This window comes from Scomber japonicus, chromosome 2 (assembly GCF_027409825.1).
Source record: "Scomber japonicus isolate fScoJap1 chromosome 2, fScoJap1.pri, whole genome shotgun sequence".
Classification (NCBI taxonomy): Eukaryota; Metazoa; Chordata; class Actinopteri; order Scombriformes; family Scombridae; genus Scomber; species Scomber japonicus.
The window spans coordinates 11,079,495-11,106,077 of record NC_070579.1 but is presented as its reverse complement, the minus strand read 5'-3'; the positions used below and the strand labels follow the sequence as shown (position 1 = coordinate 11,106,077).

The 26,583-nt window shown below is 38.6% G+C and overlaps 1 protein-coding gene across 1 annotated transcript; it reads right to left on the bottom strand.

Moving 5' to 3' along the window:
* Positions 1 to 18,730: 18,730 nt before the first annotated feature.
* On the bottom strand, positions 18,731 to 25,067 carry LOC128367638 (vascular cell adhesion protein 1-like). The gene is made up of 7 exons (XM_053328254.1): positions 24,871 to 25,067; positions 21,985 to 22,195; positions 21,375 to 21,444; positions 21,105 to 21,231; positions 20,698 to 21,027; positions 19,588 to 19,812; positions 18,731 to 19,487 (listed from the first exon to the last, which is right to left on the bottom strand). The coding sequence occupies exons 1-7, from the start codon at positions 24,923 to 24,925 to the stop codon at positions 19,411 to 19,413; spliced, it is 1,095 nt and encodes a 364-aa protein (XP_053184229.1). The 5' UTR covers positions 24,926 to 25,067; the 3' UTR covers positions 18,731 to 19,410.
* Between the last annotated feature and the right edge of the window lie 1,516 nt (positions 25,068 to 26,583).

The window sequence follows — 26,583 nt, the reverse complement described above, 5'->3', positions numbered from 1 at the left end:
CTAAGCAGAGTATTTATGTCTTAAAACTTGTTTAAGTATGCTAATCAACAAACTGTCTTGAATCAGTTAACAGTTTGGCTACTGTATAAACTGGATCTTTCATTTAGCCAATTAATAATTAACAGCCAACCATACAACACTGAGAATGGGAACTTCCTGCGTTGTACAGCCACCACTCTGATTTTGGATTTAAGGAAACTCTGAATTTTCATAGATGTTTTTTTTACAAACTTTCGCTGCTAACAGCACTGAACCACCAGAGGTCACCGTCTTGTGAAATAAAGTGAGAGGTGGTTCAGAGATGATCAGATCTTTCCTGTGGAGGAGCTTCAGATGATCTTTTTGTGCCAGTCAGCAACTATTTACTATGGAGGACCATGCAGGTGCAGTTTGTTGGGTAAGTTTTTTTTTTTTTTAAATGATACGGACTCAAATTTCTTTCACTTTCTCACATATCTTCTAGCATCCTTCTGATTGTGACCCTTTTAGTATTTAGAGACCACTGCAGCACCATATTCTAAAGTTCACAAAGTAAATCCAGCACACACTGTTGCTCCACAAGCATTAAAAATAAGACCTGATTAAAGGTTATTTAAGGTCAATAAGTTAAATGATGTAAAAGCTCATTCCAGGTGTTTTTTAATCTGTGTCGACTCAGAAAGGAGAAAAAAAAAGTTCCACCTGGACAGAAACAAGGTTAAGAGTTAACATACTTAACCTGACATTACCTGTGGGGATACATGCTGCCAGCAATTACATGTATATCCTTCAATTACAAATCACCAGGAGGACTTGGAGACATCATGCCTGAACATTTCATACATCTCCCCTGGAGCTCAGCAAATCTTATATAAAACTTTTTTTTCTTTTTTTTAAATATAAAGGGAGCTCTTAGAGAAAATAAAACCCCATGTAGGTTACTGCACAGAATCTCCTTTGAGTCACAAAGCCCTCAATATGCCTCTTGAGAGGGGGAATCAAGTCATATTTATTTTTTAATTAGCAAACTAAGGTGAAGCAGTGGAGAGTTAATTACTCAATTACTGCACGCAAGTTAATTTTTAACTATCTGAAATGAAGTCACTCATTATTTAGTCGATTGGTTGATAATTAAGAGTCTAATCTAAATTAATTGTTGGGAGGCGGTTTTTGATCCTGTGCGCTTTGTGCAGCCCCGAAAACCAGGAAACTAGATGTGATTCCAATTAAAAGTGAAGGGATTTAATGTATTGATGTTTTGTTTTTTTCCTCCACAAATCTTTTTACTGACACATAATGGAAGCTTTGATAATTTAGAGAAGGAAAAAGAGCCCATTTCCAGGCGAGTGCGTTGCAGCTCCTTCTCTCCACGCAATTAGAAACTTTCCCTCCATCTAATTATGAGCGTAATTGCGCCTGTGACAGAATATTGCGCGGATATGCAAATACTGACTGATTTAAAGTTATTTTTTTTCTTTAATTCACCTCTTGTTTGATAGATTAAACATGATGCAGTTTAGCTTTCACTTCCACACAGGCTGTATATGTGCATTTAGAAGCGAGTTTAACAAAAGACAAACTTCCGCTGGAGTAATCATTTCATTTCAATTAAAAGTGACTTATCACCTTTTCCTAAAACGTGCCTAATATGCCAAAAATGTTCAATGCATGAAAGAGTCCAAAATGCCATTTTAATTGTTATCAGCTACTCAGATCTCCCTCTCTCTCCCCCTCGCTTTCTCTTTCTTCTGCCCACCCCCCCTTTCTCCTTGGCTGTCTTGGCACAAGCCGCACGGAAATAGACCTAATTAACCCCCTTACCCCGCAGGGAAATCCGCTATGCAAATTAAACATTTTCAAAATATAGTAATGATATCATTTGAGTAATGGTAACGCCAATATACATGCAGTGGTTGGAACTATTTGCATATACATTTCAGTGGACCAATCAATATTGCTCACCGCACCTCTTGATCATCTGGAGAGCATGTGCGTGCGTGCGTGCGTGTGTGTGTGCGCGCGCGCGCGCGCAAGTAGGGGGTGTTAAAACAAATGCTCAGATCTGATGGGCACACAGGAAAATGGATCAGCCCATTCGGCCAATAGCTGGCTACTGGAGCCCAACAAAACCATCTGCCGGGAGTGAGGGAGTGGAGGGAGGGAGGTAGGGAGGGATGGAGGAGAAAGCCCCCCCCCCCCCCCCCCTCACCCCTCCTCTTCTCCCCTCCTCCTCCTCAAAGCTTAAACCCGCTCTGTAAACGAGTAAAGATGTTTTAATTAGGAACCAAGTTCACGCGCATCTCATTTAAATCACTTTAATGAACAGATCAGTCAGAGTGGTCTGTGTTCACTGAAATGAAAGGATTGATGCTGTTAGAGACAAACATGTTTTCTTGGTTGCTTTTGGTTCATGTTTTTATTTTCTCACCTCATCCAGGTCCTGGTGTTTCCTAACCTTTTTAGATATTACATTTACAGCGGAAGTAGCTGCCATTTCAGCTTACTGGAAGACTCTGAAAGACTCCCCAATTTTTCCCACAAAAAAGTTCAATAACTTCATTAAATTCTTAAAAACCATCTCCTCCTTCTCCCTCAGTGAAAAGTACAGAATCTATGAATCTATGAATATCATATTATTTCATATTTTTCATTTCAAAAGCTTAACTGCTGCACCAGTGGCGATTTTAGATCCTTTTTAAGGTTGCTCAAGCACCACTAAATTTGATCTCAGCACCCCTAAATATAAATAAATAATCATTTTTTCCTAAAAATTGTTTTATACAACCTTAATTATTTTGGGAACCCGTCTGTTAGAGATGAGACAAACAATTATGCTATAGGTTCAAATGATTTTATTTTAACAGCTTTAATGTACTTTGGATAGTTCTGCCTTTAATATAGTCTTTCCCTCAGGGCTCATTATCTATCTCAGGGTCCTTTCTGTAGGAATCTGTGATTATTCTGAACCATTATTATTACACATTATAGTAGACCACTCAACTATGTATTAATATTTCTTGTTGTAATTTACGTTATCCAGTGAAATGAGTAATTTAGCAGGGGGTTTGAACACTTGCAGGGCATTGTATGTTATATTCTCATTAGGAGCTGAGCCCCTCTAAAGGTCTGATCCTAGAATGGCTGCCTCCTTCTTCACTGATGAGTCTATTCCCAGTGAACAGTGAAGTGTACTAGACGTCTCAAGTTTCTACATCACACGTTATGTAAGTTGCATACCGGACATCGATTGGCTCCGATCGTTGTCACAAATCATCCTCATCCACAAATCAGCCTTGAACTCTGATTTAAGTTGAGCACACAGAGACTCCCCCCCCCCCCCTCTTCAGCAGATGAATGTGAAAACAGTCTTCCAGTGTCAAACTCTGCTCATACATCACTCTGCACAAACATCCAACTGAAGGAACAAGAAGCAAAACACATTTTTGAGTGGAGGGGGACTTTAATGGATTTAATAAGATGCTCCTGTTCAACCCTGAGGAAACCACAAAAAGCCTGCAAAAAAAAATACAAATCCAATACTGCTGAGGGTTGTGTGATATTAACATTTGGATCACTGCTGAATATTAGACACAAATATCCAACACAGTGTTCGAGATCATGAGGAAACAATAGGTACAGTATGTGCATTCTACACTTTATCCCATTTAGAGCTATTCTGTGGATTAATGCATGTGTGATTTATCCTGAATAGAGAGAGGAGATGAGATGTTTGCCAAGATAGGCTTCATGTGCTTTATACTACAAAGCTTTTAACACAAGCTACAGTAAGTCTCACCACCATTGACTGCAGTGTCGTCACAGTTATTCCAACATTTTCTGAGCTGTGCTTGTTACAATCATCAGTTGCTCATCCTATAATCAAATGCTTAATAGAGTATTCCAAAGTATAAATGCCAATCAAACACCAACAGCACCGTGTCCATGGAGTGTGTGTTTTCAGTGTGTACATTTGTGCTGTTGAAAGGTTTTAGTAGATTTTTAGTAGGTCTAGCGAAGTATTGTGCTCGTCCATATGAAAGTTGAATGGGATTTTATAGAAACAGCACTTTGATACATGTTGCACTTTGATACCCATGTTGTCTGACTAAGTTAGTATCATTCATGCATTTGTGTTTGTAATGCTCCTTTAATACACACCCAAAAAACACAGAATAATTTTGATTTCACAGCTGTATCCTTTTTCCTCCTGAATGAGATGTTTGCCAAGATAGGCTTCATGTGCTTTACTACAAAGCTTTTAACATAAGCTAGTAAGTCTTAACCTGTTACAATCATCAGTTGCTCATCCTATAATCAAATGCTTAATAGAAATAATTTACATTCAAGTATAAATTCCAGTCAAACACCAACAGCACCGTGTCCATGGAGAGTTTTCAGTGTGTACGTTTGTGCTGTCGAAAGGTTTTAGTAGATTTTTAGTAGGTGTAGGAGCCAAAATATGTTTTGTGTATGGTTATATTTGCTTCAGCTGGACGTATTGCGTCACACGCATTGATTGACACATGGGCGAGGTTTCCCTTTATTTTACCTGTTCACTTGGGTGGGTATTAGTAGAGCTCCAATATTTTCTGTTGACCGTCACCATCGTCTTTCATCACTTTATTCATACAGTTGGATCACATCAGGGTTTTTATATGTTTGTGGAACAGCTGCTTGTCAGTCCTTTTTGATTTTTACATTCAAATAAACTGCAGAAAAACGTCATTTGGACTTCAGTATGATTTTGTGGACGTGTCACAGATAAGAGCCTACTAAGTCTCTCAGCAGCCTTTAGGAAAAGTAGTCGGTACAGTAGGTCTAGCGAAGTATTGTGCTCGTCCATATGAAAGTTGAATGGGATTTGATAGAAACACCACTTTGATACATTTAATTATTGTGAACCAAACATAATTTTCATGGTTTCTTCCCCTGTTGTCTGACTAAGTTAGTATCATTCATGCATTTGTGTTTGTAATGATCCTGTAGCTCCTAATACACACCCAAAAACCCTCCACAGAATAGTTTCCTCTTTAACTTTATTGTCTTTACGCCCAACCAACATTAACACCTGATTAGACAAAGTGAACCTATGACCTCTATAAGACTCTTCACACTGTAAAGGTGTAAGATGCTTAAAGCTTCCCTGTGAGGAACTGTGATATTGGGATTAACGTATTTCTCATCTAATATAATATGGAGCCTGATTCATGCAGGTTTTCACATGTTCCTGCAGGAATTAGTTGATATTCTCAGAAATGATGTCAGTGTTTTATATTTTGCTGTACATCATGATTAACTACTTGTGATTGCTTGACAGATTGCATACAGGAAGTTAGTTCTATCACCAACATTTACAGAGACTAAAATGACATGATCAAATTGAAAGGCACAGTACTTGGGGCAGCTATAACTGAAACTTCATATTGTCGTTAGAAGAATATTGGAGTAAAGATTTACAAAAATGATTGTGGCATAAAAGCAAATTTTCCTTTACTCTAAAATTAAAGTACTTTATTACTCAAACATCCACTTTTAGTCATTTTTTTCTTGCAGCTTTTATTTTTTTCTTCCACTTGTCTCGACAGTATGGCACAAATCCAAAATGACGGATTAGTTTAAGCAATTAATGCTCAAAGATATCACTCAATGAGGGCAAATAATATCACATAAACTGCCAGTCCACCAAGCACAGCCTGATGACACCCTCTGGAATATCCCATCCTAACATATGCCTAATTGTTTACCGCTGCTTGTTTACATAAATACAAAATGCTGCAGGGGGGGGGAAAGGGAGGGGGGGAGGAGGCTTTAGAGTCAGTACACTATAAGACAGAGCTGGAGAATTAATAACAATTTGTGGCAGATAATTACTTATCAATTAAAGCTGTTATCCTGCCTAATTAGGCAACGTTCATTAAATTCAGCCAATTTAAACCTTAATCAAAGTTAGCAGGGCCTGAAAGCAGAGCGAGGCTCAGTGGAGCGGCGCCCCCCAGTGGACGAGACTGGTAGGAGTCCTTGAGGAGGATGTACTGTATCTGTATCTGTGTGTGTGTGTGTGTGTGTGTGTGTGTGTGTGTGTGTGTGTGTGTGTGTGTGAGAGAGAGAGAGAGAGAGAGAGAGAGAGAGAGAGAGAAAAAGAGAGACATTATTTATATATTTTAATTTTTTTTATATAAACTGGCAACATAAAAAGAAAATATACAAACAATAAAAATATAAAATAATATAGACTTCATACATAAACCAACCCACCCAGAACAAAAAGCACAGATAATAACAGAGCTGCTGTACTCACTGTCTCATATTACAATCACTGAGGGGATATAATGTCATAAATGTGTCCATTGATATCAGCTCTTTTCTTTTACTACAAACAAGAAGGTGACTGGCTCCATATGTCTGAAAAATGATGATTTTGATTATTATTATGATCAGTGATGTTTCACTACAAAGTAAAAACACTGTTACGAGTAAATATTATTATTATTATCATTTATTAAAGAATCAAAAGTAGAAGCACTATTTATGAAGATTAGCCTCAATCTAAGTCACTACTCTTGATGATTATGTGCATTTTAACTCTGTAGCTGGTTTAAGTGGACTGACTGTAATACTACTTTATACATGTTGGTAAGATCTTATATGAGTCTGCAAAGAATTAAAATAGTAAGTATTTGCCTCTGAAATATAGCAGAGTGAAAGTATTCTGTAGTATCAAATGGAAATATTCAAGTAAAGCACAAAGATGGCTGCTGGGGGGAAAAAAACAAAAAGTAAAGGGTCGCTGTGTCCCACTGTACAGTATGTGCATCTTGAAATATTAAGTGACCCAAGGCTTACCGATTCATTTCCAATTCATTTAGTAACATGCACCATGTAGGCACATTATGAGCTGAAATACTGAGGTTGTGTTTTGATACAGAGCCTTCAGGGTGATGTGAAGGCCTTCATCATCACGTCAGCTTACAGTTCATAAAAGTATCCAAAAACAGTTGCCTTTAAGTGAAGCTGGTTATTTTAGGACCCCTGGGGGTCAATTAGCAGTTTGTAATCCTTCCTTGAGTAAAAGTACTTCAAATTATACCTGAGTAAATATACTTTCCACCAATTATCATCATGATAATGACAATGATTATTATTAGTAGTTAAAGAAATACTGAGATATTTTACTAAAGTGAAAGCAGTAATAGTTGAAAAAACACCCACTAAAGATCCTTTATTCAAAATTATACTTAAAGCAACAATAGGAAAACAAAAATATACTAAATGCATTCAAAGCTCTCATTATATTGGGTTATTATATTGCTCTCCTTATTTAGTATTATATTATTATTTTGATTGCAGCGGCTTTCTTGTTTGAGCAGCAAGGTGGAACAGTTTGTTTTAAAGATATGATCGTATTATTTTATGTAGTCTATTGTTGTCATATGTGAGCTGCACCTATGTTTAGATCTTTATTTATATCCAAAGTAACTACAACAGCTGTCAGATAAATGTATAATAATAGAAAATACAATATTTCCCTCCGAAAAGTAGTGAAGCAGAAGTATGAGGTATCAGAGAATGAGATTAGCCTACTTGAGTCAAGTGCCTCAGAATTGTACTACTACAACTGATGATGAGGATGATGAGGATGATGAAGATGACTGTTGTGGTTGTTGTTATTGTTGTATGAAAGCCAACATAAATCCTACACTCAGGCACACAATGAGTCCAGGTTGAACACACTCCTTCACCCTCTGCTCTGATATTAACTCCTTCACTTCCGAGAGCTGTTGTGGCCAATTGACAACAAAGCGCGCGCTTCTGGAGGAGGAGGGGAGGGGGGGGGGGGCGTCGGCACGAGGAGCGAGTTAATTAATATTGGCTCTTGTTTGGTCTAGTTAATGAATGAGTGAATTATGCACCTCTGGGACACCGCCTCCCCAATCGGTTTAAATTATACCCCCCCCCTCCATCCCTCCATCCTTTACACCTCCCGTCCAACATTGTCCTCCAATTTCCCAACTCTGATCCTGCACCGATGGGGTCCCTGTATAACCAACCAGACCACCACACACACACACACACACACACACTAGGAGGACCGATGCTACCCCCGCCGTCTCCATCTGTCTGTCTTTGTCCTGCTCGGGTGTATTTTAGTTCATTGTCTCCTGCACATTTATCGTCGCCCTCAAAAAAAAAAAAAAAAAAAAAAAAAAAGAGAAAGAAAGAAAAGGAAAAAAAACATTGAACGCTTCTGTTCGACCTCGCATCGTCAGCTCAGGGTGGCAAATAACTTCCATCCCATTAACTCGCTTGAGAAGGGAGGCTAGTCAAACAAAACGCAATCTGATCCCTCTCTCTCTCTCTCTCTCTTACACACACACACACACACACACACACACACACACACACTCCTGTTGGTCAGAGGGGAAAAGGAGAGAGAGAGAGAGAGAGAGAGAGAGAGAGAGAGAGAGAGAGAGAGAGAAAGAGAAAAAAAAAAGATCCATATTATTTGCATTAAAAGCCTCGCACCGTGAAATTCATTTATAATTACAAAGCGGGGTGCTGTGTGTGTTATGCAGATCAGGGACATGTGTGGAGTGAATTGGTTATTTTGTGATATGCTAACACGGAATGTATGGTGACAGATTGCAATTATCCCGTTATTGTAATTGTCAAAGTCAATTCACTGCAGGCTGAGTGCAGCAGGCTGTACGGAGGAGACCAGCTTTTTTTTTTTTTTTTTAACACACCACTTTCTAGATTTGTCATTTTGACCCTTAAAAAACCATAGAATCACACAAAACAGGCTAGTTAGAATTTTTCCTGAAATTAAAGATCAGTCTTGATTTTATTCTATGTTATTATTTTATCAATCCTGTATTAAGATGAAAGTTTATCTGAACTATACACATGTTGACCAGTATAGGCCTGTAGCTCCAGGTGAAAAGCAGGTAAACATGTTTCATTCCAATATTATTCCAATAAAATCAGCCACTAAAGAAGCCTCCAGTCATTTCTTAAAGACACTGCCCTGACATGTTTTAATAAATAACATACATAAATCCTCTGCTTGGAATAATAATATGTGTTTAATATGTGTTTTCCACCCCAAAAAAAGTTCAGTTACCTTGTTAAAAATCCATAAAAAGACATCTACTCCCTCTAACCCCATTAAAATATAACAGAATCTATGAATATGCAAATACATTTCATCTCAGTGTCCATTCTCACTGTTGGCTTCAGGTTTCCACATCAACATCAGCTGCATACTGGACCACGATTGGCTCCAAACTAGTTGTGATGTCACAAATCCTGTCATTTGGTTGACGTGTTAAACTCAGATTTAAGGTGAGCACAGAGCAACTTTCCTTATTTATCAGATGAATGTGAAAACAAACTCTACACATCATTCTGCACAGTGAGGCTCAAACATTGAAATGAAAGAAAAAGAAGAATAACCCATTTTTGAGTGGATGGGGACTTTAACAATAACTGTCTGAAGAACTGCGGATTGTGAGTGAAAAGCCCCCCCTAAATCATCTCAGCCTTTTTACTCAATTGCTTCAAGTTTTTCATCCACATGTCATGGGTCTCCAGCGCCCCCGTGTGGTGAGCAGGGCACACTGCAGGCTGCTGCTGTGATTACTGTACTCTCATTTTCATCCCTCAGCAGCTCATTTCACTAAATATTCAACTGGAGAGCAGAGGAGGAAAAAGGGGGGATAGATAATTGACATTAGATGCTGTTGATCCTCAGTGGTTCATGCATGAGAATCATAATAAAACTTTATTGATATAGTATATTTTATACAAAAAGATGCAATGTGCTTCACAAAACATGAAAACCCCCACATAAAGGACAGATGGAAGAAACAAGTTAATTAGAAAGATAAAATAATGTGTTTAAAAAGAGTCTAATAAAAAATAGATTTCAATTAATAATAATAAAAAAAAGTTTATTTATAAATAAAATGGGAAAAAAAGTATAGTTTGTGACTTTGGAGTAGCAGGTTGGAAAATTAGCAGTTCATTTCCCAGCTTCTCTGAACCCCAAATAGCTGGAATTTGGTTAAAAAGTACTTTGAGTGGTCAAAAGTGTAAATGCTGGAAACGTTTATAGTTAAAAGCAAAGTTTTAAGTTGTGTTTTAAGGTTTGGATTTGATGATGATAAGCAAAATATGTATTCATACATCTATCAAATGATATGTAGATCAAGGGTCTGAGCGTGTGGGCGTCCCCTTGGAAAAAGAAACATTTATTTTTTAACAATCTCAACTAAAGGTCCACTTCCTTAGTTCTGATTAAACTTTTGACCATATCACACATAGGCCTCATGACAAAAATGAGTTAGTACAAAGTTTCTTGCCATCAACCAAACATTTACTTTTTTGTTATGAGTAGTAGTTACTTGAGAGGGCGTTCAAGGGAATTTTACCATTTTGGGAATTCCCAAATTTTCCCGACACCATGTAAATGCCACACCAGAAAAAAGTATATCTAATATATAATGTTTTTTTTTTTACTGTGCAGTTATGAGGTAAGAAGTAGGAAGCAGGTTTTTGTTGGTATAACTAATAACACTGCTTTTAAAGTAGTAAAGCAGTTGCAGTTGTAATTTAATGGATGGTTCGATTGGCTGAGGTGACGCAGCTGAGCACGTGCAGGAGGACGCGTGCACACCTGAACTTATTTCCACTTAATTAAAAAAACAACCCTCTTCTCCTCTTGTTGAAACCAAAGTTGTGAGCCGTCTCGTGTTAGCGGCTGTAATGGCTGAGTCTCGCAGAGTTCAGTTGACCACTCTGACCTGTGATGAACCTTCATCCTCTGAAGGCTCTGCGCGAAAGTCTCTCTCACCATGCGACCTGCAGGATAAAGGTTCAGACGGACCCGGACCCGCAGACACCGGCACAGTCCGGCTCGTCCTCTCCTTATTTGAGCCTGATGATCGGAGCTTTCCGGAGTTCAGCTACAGTCAGCTGGTTGAGAACAAGGTGGGACTTTAGTCTGAACTCTGCTGCTGTCTGATGCTTAAATATGATCTGAATCATATCAAGTTATGTATCTAAAGAACAACCAATTATTCACGTTTTTACTCGTAACTTAGTGCTATAAAAATATGTTTAAAGAGCTAAACTACAGTATACTTCAGCACACTACTTGAGTTTTAAAAAGCTCAGTGATTAAAACAAAGAAGTCTATATATTCTCCTAATGAAGTTGCAGCCCCTCTAATGTTGCTGTTTGGGTTGGTTTAAATACATACATAATGATTCTCACGTCTTTAAGGAAGATTGGCATAAAATGGAATTTCCTGATTGTGACAGTACATTGAATTTGTCAGTGAACATATCACAAGGCCAGAATAATGGGATGATGTGGGATTCACTGATGGATGTACAGTTTCTTAATCAGTCTATTGATAACTGATCCATGACATTCATAAGCATCTTTTTAAAAAAGTAGTACCAAGATAATTTTGTGAACTGTTATGTTTTGTGTATTATTATTATTATTATTATTATTATTATTATTATTATTATTGTTGTTATATGTATAATCAATATGAAATTTTCTGAATTTTGTAGATCGGCCACGTGGCAAAAGAAGAAGTCCCACTGAGCAGATTTGAAAAGGAAGAAAAGCAAGAGAATGATGAGATGGTTGCTCTTGCAAGGAGGTTGGAGGAGAAATATGTAAGTAGCTCTCTGTAAACCTGAAGAACTTCAAAAAATAACAAATATTGCCAGGGACACAGGAAGATTAGCTAAAATGAAACTGTATTGTTTAGCTATTGTACACTATTTCTTGGAGGGGAAAAAATAAATTCTTCCATTAACTCAATGTCATGATACAATAAATTGTTTAAATCTTCATTGCAGAGTGAAAAACCTAACAAAAAGAAGGACCGCATTCAGGACTTGATTGACATCGGATACGGTTATGATGATGAGGATTCTTTCATCGACAACTCCGAGGCTGTGAGTCAAGCGTCAAGTTACACATTTTGATATTACCTGTCCAATATTTAGGACAAGCCTTTATGATTTCACATTTCCTTATAACGCTAAGTTTGCAGTGTTACTTCCCCATTGAGCTAACGTCAGATTGTTTATGAATGGCCACAATCAGCCGTCAGATCAGATTCAGTCTCAAACATGTCTGGACATATTTGAGAAGTCCATATTTTGAGTAAAGAGTGAGGAAACAGAAGTGAAATCCTACTGCTATAGTTTGTTTACATACTGTAGCCTGCAGAGTTAGTGGAAGTCAGCGAGAAGTTGTTTTACAGGAGCTAACCAACCATGGGGGAGGGGCCTTAAAGAGACAGGAGCCAAAACGCCCTTTTTCAGACAGAAGCTGAACTGAGGAGGTCTGTGATGATATTCTAGACGGTTACCATCGTGATCTTATTGTAATGCTAAGACACAAGAGGCACAAACTGGATCTGTAACCTGCCTAGACCTCTTCTCTGGCTTATTTTCATCTTCTAATTAATAAAATATGTTGCAATCAAACTATAATTCTCATCACTTTTGTTTTTTCTCTGCAGTATGACGAGTTTGTGCCGGCCTCCATCAGCACCAAGTTCGGTGGATTCTACGTGAATTCGGGGGTGCTGCAGTTCCGCCAGGCTTCAGACACTGAGACTGACGACCTCACAACAGAAGAGAAAACACTCGAAGCCTCAAAAGTAAGTGCTATGCATCATATGAAGCTGCAATCTTAGTTTAGTATCACATTTTTCTTTGCTGCATCATAACTGAACGTTGCACATTTGATAGTCTAAAAAAAACTGCAATGTGATTTGGATCCTGAACCATAACCCATAACCGATGAGTTGTAACACCATCAAACACTGATTTTCTAGAAACGTAAACTCAATGCAGGACACGATAAGCCAAAGAAGAAACCGTGCAGAGAAGATGGAGAGATTGAAAATGGTGTGGATGCTAACTCAAGGTGAGACTGACCAAAGAAGTTTTACCTCTTGTTTAAAGACAGTTTGACACTGATGCTAGAATCTTTTGTGAATCTCTTGTGACATTTTTTTTATCTCGCAGCTCTTTGTCTGAAACTGTAGTGAGTGATGAGAAGAAGAAGAAAAAGAAGAAAAAGGCTGCTGGTACACTGAGTGTCACCAGAATGCTGAAAAAGTTTCAAAAAGAAAAAGAGCAGGAGCGACAGAAGATGGAGAAAGCAAATCAGAAGGGGGCTACAATCATGGGTGCACGCAGAATCCCTCTGTGCCCGGCCGATGCAGCCGGCGGTGGGGGCTCAGGATTGACGGACCCTCTCCTGAGCTTAATTGGATCTACCAATGACCACGCGCTCATCCAAGCAGCCAGCACAGAGGATTTTGACATTGATTTGGATTCTTTATTAGACGTCACTGAAGACACTTCATCGCTGAAAACGCTTCCTCAGCTGGCCACAGAGACGACGCAGCTTCACCAGCCCAAAATAGATTATCCGCCTCAGGCCAGTGCTTCCTCTGAAGTTCAACTTCCAAATAGAAAGACTAATTCCCAGCTGAAACCTCCTCCAGAGCAAATCCAGCTCATGTCAGAAGCCAGTTCTGCTTCGCCTCTTCAGTACGCCCCCCTGCCAGAGGGACTCCCCCCACAACTGGAAGACCGCATTAGAAAACTCACGCTGGTAAGATCAGTTATGTTATTTGCTGGAGTGGAGATGTGTTGACAATTTTTGAATTAAAGTGCAGGATGGATGCACAGATGACACACACTTTTATTTTTCAGGCTGCCAAAACCTCAGAGGGAGAATCCAAACTCAAGTTCTTCACTCCAGAAATCAACTCGATTCTGCTAGAGTGAGTTATCCAAAAAGCAGAGGCATAGCAAACACACCTGCAGTTGGGCAGCTATTGTCCTAAACCAGCAGCAGACTGTAAGCCTTTTTACTTTTCACTTATGGAAACAAGCACGGCTGAGAAATGCCACACCTCATTTTTTTTAATGCATAATACAAAAGATATGAGCCAGGTGAGCAGTTTCCCCCGTTTCCACTCCTTATGCTAAGCTAAGCTAACTGTGTCCTGGTTCTAGCTTCATATCTACCAAACAGTCACAAGAGCAGAATCGATCTTATTATCTTGTTCAGTGTGTTTATTCTTTTGTAGGGCATGACTCAAGTTATTGACTCTGTCTTGATTCAGTATCGAGTGTCAGTGTCGGGAGCAGGGCGGCCAGTTGCGCTCCAAGGTGTACACGCACCTGTCGTCTTTCCTGCCCTGCAGCAGAGAGACGCTCCTCAAACGTGTAAAGAAACTGTCGCTCACACATTCGGTGAGTATTTTCAGTATTGAGGTTTATTGATGTATGTTTTTATAGTAAGAGAAAATGCACTTGTGCAACTAGTGATACTATTATTTTAACTGACACCCAGGAGGGCCCCCCTAATGTGGAGGATCCCCCTAATGTGGAGGATCCCATGCAGAAACTTCAGGAAGCCATTGGCAGAGCTATGCCCGAGCAGATTGCATGTTTCAATGAAAACTGTCAAGCATATGAACAAGGCAAGATTTCAAAGTAAGTCTGTGTCTGTGTGGTCCAGGTATTCCTCATGTTGTGACTTGCCTCCCTTATGGCCACAAAGCCACCTTAACATAAGTAATTGATTTTTATGATGATTTGGTTGGATAGGTTAGTTTAGGTTTATGTTAAGGTTTAGGAAGTCTCAGTCAATGAATACAGGTCAGTGTAATGTCCTCTGAAGTGATGGAAAGACAATCGTTTGTAAGAAAATGTATCTTTTCTCGTTAGTCAAAAGATTTGATTTAATCTGATATCATTTATTTTAACAATTCTTACTCAAAAACTACAAACTGCAGTTTTCTGTAAGCTTGTTTTCGTTTAAAAAATGATGGAAATATACAGAGTGATAAACACATAATGAGGAAGTGATCAGAAACAAATCTGCTGCAATGAAGGCAGTGACAAGTGAAAACTACATTATTGGAAGCTTTATTGATGTTTTAGGTAAGAAAGTGAAACCTTTATCATTTGTAACTACCTTGATGGTCACATCAGATACATTCATATTCAGATTTAGGCTGTTTTCTGCATCCAGCACCTCTTTATTTAAAGTATTACTTATTTGTCTTGTATGCTCAAACATTTTTGGACAGTTAATAGCTGAAGATGTTTGAGGATTATATATCATCGAATAAAGAGATCAAATTTGGCCACTTTCTTTCTTTCTCTTTTCCATCTTTTAACTTGTGTACTTGTGTCCATGTCAGGACAACAGAAGAGGTGAAATGTGGCACGCAGAGTATGAGTGCTGGCCCAGAGGACAATGTGGAGGAGAAAGGTGGAAAGAGAGGAGGTCCTAAGAAGCTGTTCAAATGGAACGAGGAGATCAGGTCAGATATATAAAAAAATCTATAGATTATTTTAAACAGTTTCGTACATCTTTGAGAAAGACGAGCCTTATTCAGCTTTATCACACAATTTTCATTCATTCAATGTGTAAATTTGATATATTTTTTTTCTCATGCAGGGAGTGTTTGGTCCAAGTGTTAAGAACAAAAATGGACAGATATAAAAAGGAAAGGAAAGGGAGCCAGGAGGAAGAGGATGAGTACCTGAAGACGTTGCTAGACAATGAGGTGAAACCGCTTTGGCCCAAAGGTTGGATGCAGTCGAGGTACGTGGAACATAAACACCTGATAAGATTATTTTAAAAGTACTTCTTTATCTGATTGTAACTCTGAACACATATTGTTTTCAGGGTGCTGATGAGGGAGAGCAGGAAAATGTTGGGCCTCTTCACTTCATTACCGTGAGTTACATCATGAGTTGAGGTCAAATTTTGTAAAGATCGAAATGCAAATTCACTTGCAATCATTTTGAAAGCTTAACAACTGTCACTGAAACTTTGTCTAACGCGTGATCAGAGTAAAGAAGGCCAGGACTGAGAAGAAGCAGTCATCTATCAATGGTGCTCCAACTACATCAGATGGCTACAACATTGTCAAGGGAACTCCACCACTGAAAGTTGAACTCCCTCAAGAAATGGATGATGTCTTAATCGAAGGCTCAAATATCTCCAGTTTGAAGTCACTTGGTGCTGCAAAGAAGGAATTCACTTCCTTGAAAAACAAGGAGGGTAAAACAGGAAGTGGTATGGCGTTGGATGCTGATTCTTCTCCATCTGTGGAGACAAACAAACCTCTGATCAACGGCACTTCTGCTCCGGCTCGTTCACTTCTAGATGTGCTCGCTGATCAAGCACTGGCTCGACAGTACCCCCTCTCAGTTTCCCAGGAGCTCCTGGAAGCAGCGGTTACCAAATACAAACGTTCAGTTAAACACTGGAACTTCGGTGTGGATGCTAAAAGTCCTCCTTTTCCTCCTCCACCTCCTCAGTCCAGCCCGGTCGGCTTCCCAGTGAGCGGACTGTGTCAGGTTGTTCTGCCTCGGCTGCTACCGGATCTCTCCAGGCACGGGACTGATGACCTGGTGCTCATCTCTGACGACGATGACGTTATAATATAGTGACGGCTCCCAACGCAGATTTGCACACAGTGAGTTTCTGTTTATCTTCTGTTTATTTTCTATTCGGTAGAACTTTGCAACACAGAGCATTGGTTTTGTGCCAGCAAATAACTAAATTACAATCACTGTTTCTTAAAATAACAAAACACAACAACCAATGATTTTATGAAATAGTGCAATATGCAGCAGTGGAGCTATTTTTTTTTATATTTTTCCAACTTACAATCTTATGTTATGGTTTTGTTTTTATTCATTTTGTTTAATTACTCGTTGTTGGATTTGAACTTTACTGGAGGTGTATATTTATTTCATCCCTCAAAGTAAGAACATAATCAGATATATGAAAACCTGAACTTGTCAATGCTAATAACGCAGCTGTAAGATATTCAATAATACAGACAGGATGATGTCATGCTTCATCACCCACTGGTAAAATGATTTGTCAGGATATTTAATGAGTCTATACAGAATGCTTTCAATTGTCACCAACATGAAAAAGGATCCAAGCCAAACCTGAAACCTCAGAAAGCTTGACTTACCTTTCGGTCCTTTTTGTGTCAACCATACAGTTTCACTTCACGAAGCACCAAACCAAACCAAAGAACTTTAAAGGATTAGAGTTATCATTCAGCGTTAATCGCAGTAACAACAACGAGGTTCCTTGTTCTCAGCAGCACACCACTCTTGTGCAGTCCTGTCTCTGCTGCCACACTGTCCTCCGATAGGCTGAGACTCCTTTCTTAAACAAGTGTTGGAGGAGTTTTGACCATTTTCTGACTTTTTTTTTTTTTTTTTTTTTTTTTAACTCCATGCACCTTGAAAGTAGATGAAGTTGTCTTAGAGATGTTTCTCTACTTCATATTGTGTATGACTCTTCTTCTTGACACTTGGCCGCCAGCCAATCAGTTACTACCCAAGCAAACATTGAGATGTTGACTGTCTATCTGGCTTACTTGTCAGACCAATGTTTGCTTGCTAATGATAACCTGTTACCGTTACTTTTGTCGCACCAATACAAAAGAGTCTTTATTTTCTCTTTCTAGACTGAAGCAGTATTCTTGGAGGTGGACTGAACAGGTTTCTAACACGCGGTGGTTACATCTACTACTTAAGATCTACTTCTTGCTATTATACTGAAGTTTTGTCTACAGCCGTCAGATTTGGTCCTCAGCTGAAAATGCTCTGTCTGATATCTTTAATCATGTATGTTCTCTGAGATAGGAGGAATTTAAAGGAAGCCTCTTTTGGGAGCTGACACACAAGTAGTGTAAGCACTTTTACTGATGAGAACTAGAAGCTGACCGTCAAACCGCCTCTTATATTTTTGAGCAAATCTTGTGATACATGAGATAATGTTCCTTTAAGTCTGACTTGTATTTGAAAGACTTTGTTTGAAAGTTTGAATGATTTACTTTAAAATGATAAATAATAAAGAGATTGTATGTGGCATAGTAATTTGTTTTGGCCTGATTGTCTTACTGTAACGTATGGCACAGGGTTAACCGGTTTTACGATTAACTGCGATTATAGGGGCTCTCTCTCGGGTCCCCTCTCTCTGTTTCCACTGAAAATGCTTTATTGGTATGAACAATATCACTTAAGCCAAATGTAATTGTATACATAAATATTAATTCAACAGTTCAACATAGCGATTTTCATCTCACAATAATCGTGACTACTTATAAATTTGAACAATAAGTTTTAGTATTGATGCACTAAACCATTGAAGTTCAGTCAAAGCCAAACAAAAGTTGAAGGACTTGGTCACACACACATCAGTCACTGAGTGTTGAAAACGCTTTAGTGTCTTTTACAGCCGCCATGAAATGACCTCGCATGACTTTCTGGTGACGTTACCCTGCACTAGTGGGCATAAATACACATTTCAACCAATAAAACTTTCATAAATATTTGAACATACTCTCCGGTCCACCTATCCCTTAAAATACAATAGATTTCTCTCCCACACTGATTACACTCCCTGCACATTGCCCTGCTCCAACTTCCTGTTTGAACAAGAAATACATAAAATCCAGGAAGTGTCATTTCATGTGCGTTTAATAAAGTGCTGTCTGCTAATGCAGGGACGTGTCCTCTGACCTGCATATTTGGGGGTTTCGTTCACATCCTTTTTTCTCTTTGTTTTAACATGTTTTCTAATTATTTGCCACTTTGACATAATTGACACTGTATGAATGATTGACCTGCAATTGTTTATTTTGACTGTCTATCTGTAAATGTACAAACATTTCAAGGGAGTTTGAAGGATGAAGCTTATATAGTTCCTCTTTTGGACACATGATAGTTTATTTTGGTGTACAGGAGACAGCATTTAACCAAAGTGGAACAAGACTTGTAGGGTTTTGCAATGTTGAACGTGTGGACGCCACACTCTACACGCATTACAGAAAGTTAAACATTAACACAGAAATTGATTGTTGTACAAAAAGTTCATAGAAATATCTCTTTAAAAAAAAAAAGACAATGAAGGGATGAAGATTATTGGACTGTACATGATTAGAAGGTGAATTTCTTTCCAGAGCAGCTTTCAGTCATTTCAGGTGTCATTTTTTACCTCTTTTGTGTAGATTATATGAAAACACAATTTTAATTGTATAAGAAAGTGTACCTGGGTGAAAGCTCTCTAAAATTGAGCTTTATCTGCTTCTTTATCATCCCATGAAAAAGATCTTGTAATTTCACGTGGTCTCACCTGGTTACATAACGGTGTATAAAAATTCGATGGAGACAGCATTTTGTTGAATGAGAATGTACAAAGTGAAAATTATGCAAAAATGATCTGTTTTGGAAACAAGAAAAAAGACGCAACAAAAAGTCTTTCCTGACAAACGTTCCTCACAGGAGGCGGAGCAGTTCATCCAAACAGCAACAAGAGAACAAATCATGTTCAGTTCTTTTAGGATTTACAGCAAATGAATATCTGAATAAGCACGACAGCCAACAGGAAATGACTATTACAGCAGTTTGCAGTTCCTAGAAAGAGAAGAGACAAATTAATTGCATCAGTGCTACATATGAGATCCTCCAATGTCATATAGAAAAACATGGCAACATGTCTCAGATATGAACCTACCACTGCCAGGGAGGACCTCCACCTCCAATGTAAGGTTTTTCCGTCCATCTACTGAGACGGTGTATTTCCCAGCATGCTTTCTGCTTGAGTGAGTGGGCAGGGACACTACCTGCCCGTCTTTGAACCAAGTCACTATTGTAGGTTTAGGGTTTCCCCTCACCTCACAGCTGAGGGTGCCCCCCTCTATCACCTGCATTTTTTCTGGACAAACGAGGTGTGGACCAACTGAGGGAGGAAAAAAGAGACAGTTGACGGAGATTGGTAACCAGGAGAGAGAGAAGATGAAAATGAGAATTATTCAGTAAAACACTTTGGGCCTGATTTTCTCAGATCCCAAATAAAGGGAACTAAATTATGTGCACAGTGCAATAGATTGCAAGTTTAGTTTGCGTGCATTTTGCTGGTGATCTAAGAATGACTGGGTAAATGAAAACGGATGCAACAGGGTGGAGACAGCAGAGATGCAAACCTTAAGTAAATCAGACACTTTGAAGGGGACATATTGTGCTTTTTGTGATTGTTATTTATATGCGGTTATGATGTCAGATATCTATGCTTAACGTGGTAAAAGCTGAGGTTAATGTATGTAAAAATGTCAAAAACCAGGACTTCAACCTCCTCTAAACACTTAATTTTACAATGTCTTTTTTTTCTATCTTGCCGATGATGCCCATAAATGGATGTTCGCACCATAGCCATTGATCCTAAGATTATTGCTGAGGTTTTTCCATGTGTTGTTTCATTTCCCACCCACATATTTTAGGTTGGATTCCAGCTCGAATATGTATGGATGTGTTTGAGAATTTCAAGTAAAGAGCAATAAAATGATTACTGTAGTTTGTTGCATGGTTTCTTGACGTAAACTGCATAGCTGCTGGAAGTCTGTTGACGGGCAACTTCTTAAAGCTGGCCAATCAGAACAGAGTGGGCTCCTCAGGAGGGGGACCATAAAGAGGCAAACTAAAACGCTCAGCGTCAGAGAGATGCTGAGGGGCTGCATAAAGGGTCAGATATTCCAGTAGAGCCCCAGATTAAAAATATAGACCTGTAAATGTGCATATGTCCCCATGTAATATAATACAAGTGAGTGTATGTTGTTTTTTGACTCACAGAGAACCACTGCAGTGATGTTTTGTGACGTCACCACTGGAGGAGGCTGTGGTCCTTCAGCTCCCAGGTCTAGCTTGGCTTCACACCAGTACTGGACCCCATCATCTTCTTTAGTAGGATTGATGTCCAGGGTGAAGGTCTCATTGACTGGCTCCTTTGTTTTGCTGTTGGACTGTAGTCTCTGTAGTTCTGTCTGTCCTCTGTAGAAAGTCACAATGAGGTTTCCAATAGGAGCAACCTCCAGAACCGTACACTGCAGAGTGTACTGACGACCCTCAAACATTGGTCCAGTGTGATTTGCAAAAGTGATGGACACACTGTCTGGAGGCTCTGTGGACAGGATAACGGATAAATCATAAAGACAAGGTTTGAACATGAGCAAAACAAAATATAAGTTTTTAACTCACTGTAGACAATCACAGAGAGACTAAGCGAGCACGAGTTTATTGCTGTCATTCCAGTGCACATAGGTGTGATGTCCCACTTAGTGATGCTGTTCACACTCAAAACCGGGGATGGATTCATAAGGTCACCCTGGAAAAGGTCACAATTTTAAAATGCTGTTTAACTTGTTATATTGGTGGTGCTTATTAATGTATACCTGTACAATGTAATGTAATACAATACAATACAATACAATACAGAACTGTCCTGCAACACATCTGTGTTTAACTTACAATGTCCCATGTCAGGTATTCAACATGCACATTTGGTGCAGAGCAGGTAGCTGTTGCTGGATCTCCAAACCTGTGACAGGAGAGTTTACACACAATTAGTCGTCATTTTTCAGACACGGTGGAAAAACAAGCCTCCCAAATGGGTTGGTGGTAACACAAATCAAAAAGGATGGAAGTTGTCCAATACAGACACATGAGAAAAGCTCCTAAGCAAGACCTTTTTTGGGTTTGTTTTCTCTTTTCTCCTTCTTATTTCGTCACTGGTTTAAATTAGTGTCTAAACAGGCACAGATAGTTCTCGGGAGTAGAGGACGGTAAAATGGGGCAAACCTGAAGCATATGCTACTGTATTAGCTTCTCAACATAGGTCCAATGTTCTCAGCGTCGGATAACCTTTGCCCAAAGCTTCACATTACAGTTGTGTTTTCCAGCCTTACCAACCTTAACCTCACAAGATGAATCTGAGGGGTCACGAAATGATTGACAGGTTTATTTTCTCAGACATTCCTTTAATCTTATGTCTTTTGAATTCCTGGATAATTCAACTTTCAGAAAAAAATGTATTCAAAGAAGGAACAACCTCTTTCTAGCTATAGTTTTCTTGCCATACCTGACTACCAGAGCGGAGGGTGATATCGTCACAGTGCAGTGTATGTCTTCTGTCGTCACTGCAGAGTGGCTGTCGAAGGAAGGGATGGGGGGTGGGGTACTGAGAGAAGGAGACTGTAGAGATGGGATAATTGTCGGAATGGGAGAGGGAGGTGAAATTTGCAATCGAAGAGGCGATGCGGGCGTGTACGTGGAAACAGGAGATGAGGTAGCTGAGGACACAGGAGTGGTCAAAGGGCAGGAGAGGAACACAGACAAAATCAGTCACGTATACTGTACATGTAAACACAGCAATACATATATCTCAGTAAGTCTTAAGGGCTCCTTCTAAATTATTGTAACTGGATGAGTTTCATGACAAAAAGTTCAGAATAGATGCTAACATTTCAAAACATTTTCTTCTATTTCATCTTTTTAAAGTGTAAACAGTGAAACCCAGAATCATAGAAAATGTTAGTATTTGGTTTGTTTGTTCTCTAAAAGTACATTTTAAATGATTAAATGCAATTATTTTTGTGTCTTCCAGACTTACACGTAATAGTAATATTAAAAAAAACCCTGACAAACTAATAACGGTCTGGTGTCAGTGATTAGCCAGGTGTTTAAAACTGATTAGATCTATCACTTAAAGCTGGAGTGCGGGACTTTTATCTCCTCCTCCTGGCAGCGAGAGTAATTACAAAAACACTGTTAATACATGCTTCATGCGTCATAGGCTTCATCGTAGCTTAATCTGTTGCTTTTGTGTCTGTAAAAAAGCGGATGAAGATCACACAACATCTGTGAAATGACTAATTTTATTATCAGAATTTGATCTATTCGATTTGATAACATTTGGAAAGTCTAGAAGAGATTAAATCATTTTATCCACATTCAAGTTAACTGGCTCGGCTTGCGGACGCCTATTGTACATATTCATCCAGCCAGCATGGGAATGTTAAACTTGACACCTGATTTAAAAACTCTGGTTTACTGTGAAATACAAATTGATTTATAAATTGATTTACCATTTTAATGTATTTAAAGACAAACTTAATGCTTAATTCTCAGGGTGTTTGTACCTAGTTTCTAGCTTTACAATATGTGGGTATTATTATTATTTAAATAATGAAGAAAAAAAAATCAATGACACAATTGAAATGATTTATGTCTTCATTTGTTTATCTTGCTGTATGAACTTATGAGTCATCTTCTCTGTCCTTACATAACACAGGCGAGGGTCAATTGGATTTTGCCATCTCGTGAAATAATACTGTTTTTAGCTGATCTATTGTGAACCATTGTTTCATAGTGCACTGAATACACCCAGTGTGTTCCTCTGAGGAAGGAAGGACACCCTGCCCAAGTCAAAAGAACTCGCTCCTCTTTTCTATGACCATTGTTCCCCTGAATCCTGAGGTTGTTCTCCTGCCTATCAGATGATCTCACTCACAGTAGTCCCTTTGGTGTGTGTGTGCTGATGTGTCTGTGTGTGTTGTATTGACCTATCAGCTGTGTCAGAGTAATGCTTCCCACAATAATCTACTCTGCGAAATCAGCTCATTAAAGGATAAAGCTGGTCATTTTCTGTAGTTTTTTTTTATTGTCTACAAAGCTCATGTGCAGAGTCAATTCAATGATGAACTGATCTATTTATAGCCAAAGTATGTGATGCCTATACAAATGATTCCTTCACCAGGACGATTACAGTCACATTAGTTTGTTTTAAAATGCCTCTGAAGATTAATAACGGCGATCACAATTTCAGACTCTGGCAAGTAGTTTTGTGTAAAGCAGACACCACTGCACACGTCTAGGAAGCTGTTCTGTTTACAGAGCTTCACCAGGTTGATGTGTATCACTGAAAGCGTGATTGCTGTCATTAGACGTCACAGAGACGTTTACAAGCTGACTAACATGACTGTAATCTTTGAAGTGAAGGAACAAATCTCCCAGTACAGCCATGTAGGTAACTGACATGTTTTAAATGATGCTTTACGGCACAGAAGAATAAGATACACCACACTTTGGATACACACACAATACCTGAGTAGTGAGTAAGTAAGTAGATCAGTTCATTGTTGGTTCGGCTCAGCACATGAGATTTGCTGACGAGACGAAATATATAGAAAATCACCTTTAAGACCGAATACACTCTTTCTCTATATATCAATCCTTCTCTTGCTCTTTCTCTGAAAAACAATTTAATATGTTAAATAAAGCTACTGTAGCTGGGATTGCACTATATCACTTTAAACAATTTAATGTATGTTATATCTGCCAGGTTATATCTGTACAGCTAATCACAGTTAATTTGACACAAACCACAACAAACTGGTTAAAAATTAGAGTCATTATAATATCATGATTACATTACAGTTTTTTATTCAGCCATATTATTATTTATCAGATATGACACACATATTAATTAAATGCCTTTATGTGCTGTATTTACCTTTTGAGGTCACTCATGGTTTCAAAAGTGGGTCAGGATGATTAGAGATGATTTAAGATGGGCAAAAAATTAAGAAATATTTCTACTATTCAAAATTACTTTTTTATTCATTTCCTACTTTAAATCCTGATGTTTTGTTTTTGTGTGAAATAGGCTATTGGATAGTTTTATTTCTAAAATGAAATCAGTCCTTAGATGAACTGCTCACGACTTATTGACATGTGTTACCTGTGATGAGTGACAGCAAGTAAAACAATTTCCATCATTTATTTTCTGTGACCACACAATAATACCAGGCTACTCCTTCAGATAACCAGTCTGTATAATTAACGCCTGCTTCCTAAGTAGTATACAAATGTTATTTCTAGACGACATCGAGCAGGTTTAATTGTACTGTTGAGTCTCAGCGTACCTGTCACACAGCACTCATCTAGCACTCATCATGTCACTCACCTGAGTCGAACAGGCAAAACAGCAGAAGCGTGATTGGCCATCCAGAGGCAAACATCCTTCGTCAGTTTCCCTGGCTCCAAACTCTGGCTGCTGATATGTGACGTCTCTCTCAAACACCAGTTGCTGGTTGTCTGACGCTGGCAGTGACTCGGTCTGAGACTACTGAGAAAACACTGGATGCTTCAGGTTTTTATGGGCGTGTGTGTTTTTGCTTATGTGTGACTGATCAAGCAATTCCTTTACTTTGGCCTCTGAAACCCACCATGGGCGTTCTCTGTTTGCATATCAAGAGAGGAAGGAAGGGAGGGTCAAGAATAATGCTGTGTGGTGCTGCAGCGCAGAGGGCAAGAATGAGTACGACTGAGGGTGTGTGTGTGTGTGTGTGTGTGTGGGGCACACACATCAGATCATGGTCACTTTTGGGGACATTACATAGACTTACATTAATTTCCTGGATACTTACCCTACCCATAACCCATAGCCAAACCCTAACCCTACCCAAACCCTGAAGTTCACCACTGAACCAAAAGTCATCTTATCCCTGACACTGCTTTTGCCCCCAATTTGACAAGCTAGCACCCAGAAAAATGATGTCATCACAACAACAAACAAAAAAAGGGAAGAAAGAAAAAAAACTAACTAATTCTGAGAATGGCTACACCCAGAAAAGTAATGTCATCACAAAAACAGCAAGAACAACAAATTAAAAAGAGGAAGAAAGAAAAGAAAGAACTAACTAATTCTGAGAATGACTAGAAAAATAAAAATCAGAATGATCACTATAATGACAGCATTTGTGGAAATGTGTTTTTCAGTGTTAAAATATTAATGTGTCATTGGTTTCCAGTTAAAGCCGTGTACTGTGTCTCTATGTGTTGATATTAAGTTTCCAGTTAAACTGAAGGATTGCATGTTCTTTTAATGTTTGAGAAAATGTCTCTTTGACCACAAACATAACTACCCAAAGATTGTCTATGTCCTTGCAAGGTGATGTCAGTGTTTACAACTTGCTGCACTGCCCCCTAGTGGCCAAAGTTATTACAGTAAGTGTTTCAGTATGCATGTTAACCTTTGTTTATATTATCACTACTATTTAATCTGGTAGTTTCACTGAGAACAAGGTCTTATTTTAGAAGAGGTACAAGTGAGATGAGACACATAACAAAACACAGCCAGTCACACAAATACATACAGACAACATCAGAAACTATCACAAATATCTCTTAAATGGTCCAAAATTAAACAATTAAAGAAAAGTTTGAATTCATCCAGTGGGGTGAGACTTTCAAGTTTTAATGTTTTTTTTGTAATTCATGCCATTTATATTCAATGTATTTTATCAGCATCCAGTACAACTTTGAGGTTCTGCAATGATGTCTGAAGAACGTTTAAAGCAGACTGTAGTCTATTTATGGCTTCAGTTAAAGAAAAGTCAAGGGCATAAAAGATTGGAGTAATACTATATTTAGACTGTAAATGTTAATCTTTAAATGTTAATAGGTCAAGCACAGAATCTTGTGGTACACCCCATTAAAAGGTCATTAAAAGGGAGTTGTACATATCGCCTGGGTTTTATCAGACAAATATATGTGAAACCACTTCTAAAAACATCATCCAAACCAAGACAGTGTAATTTGTGTAATAAAATGCAATAGTTCAATGGTTAAGAGTATAAAAAACCTTGGAGAACCTTAATAGACTATAGCGCCGTTT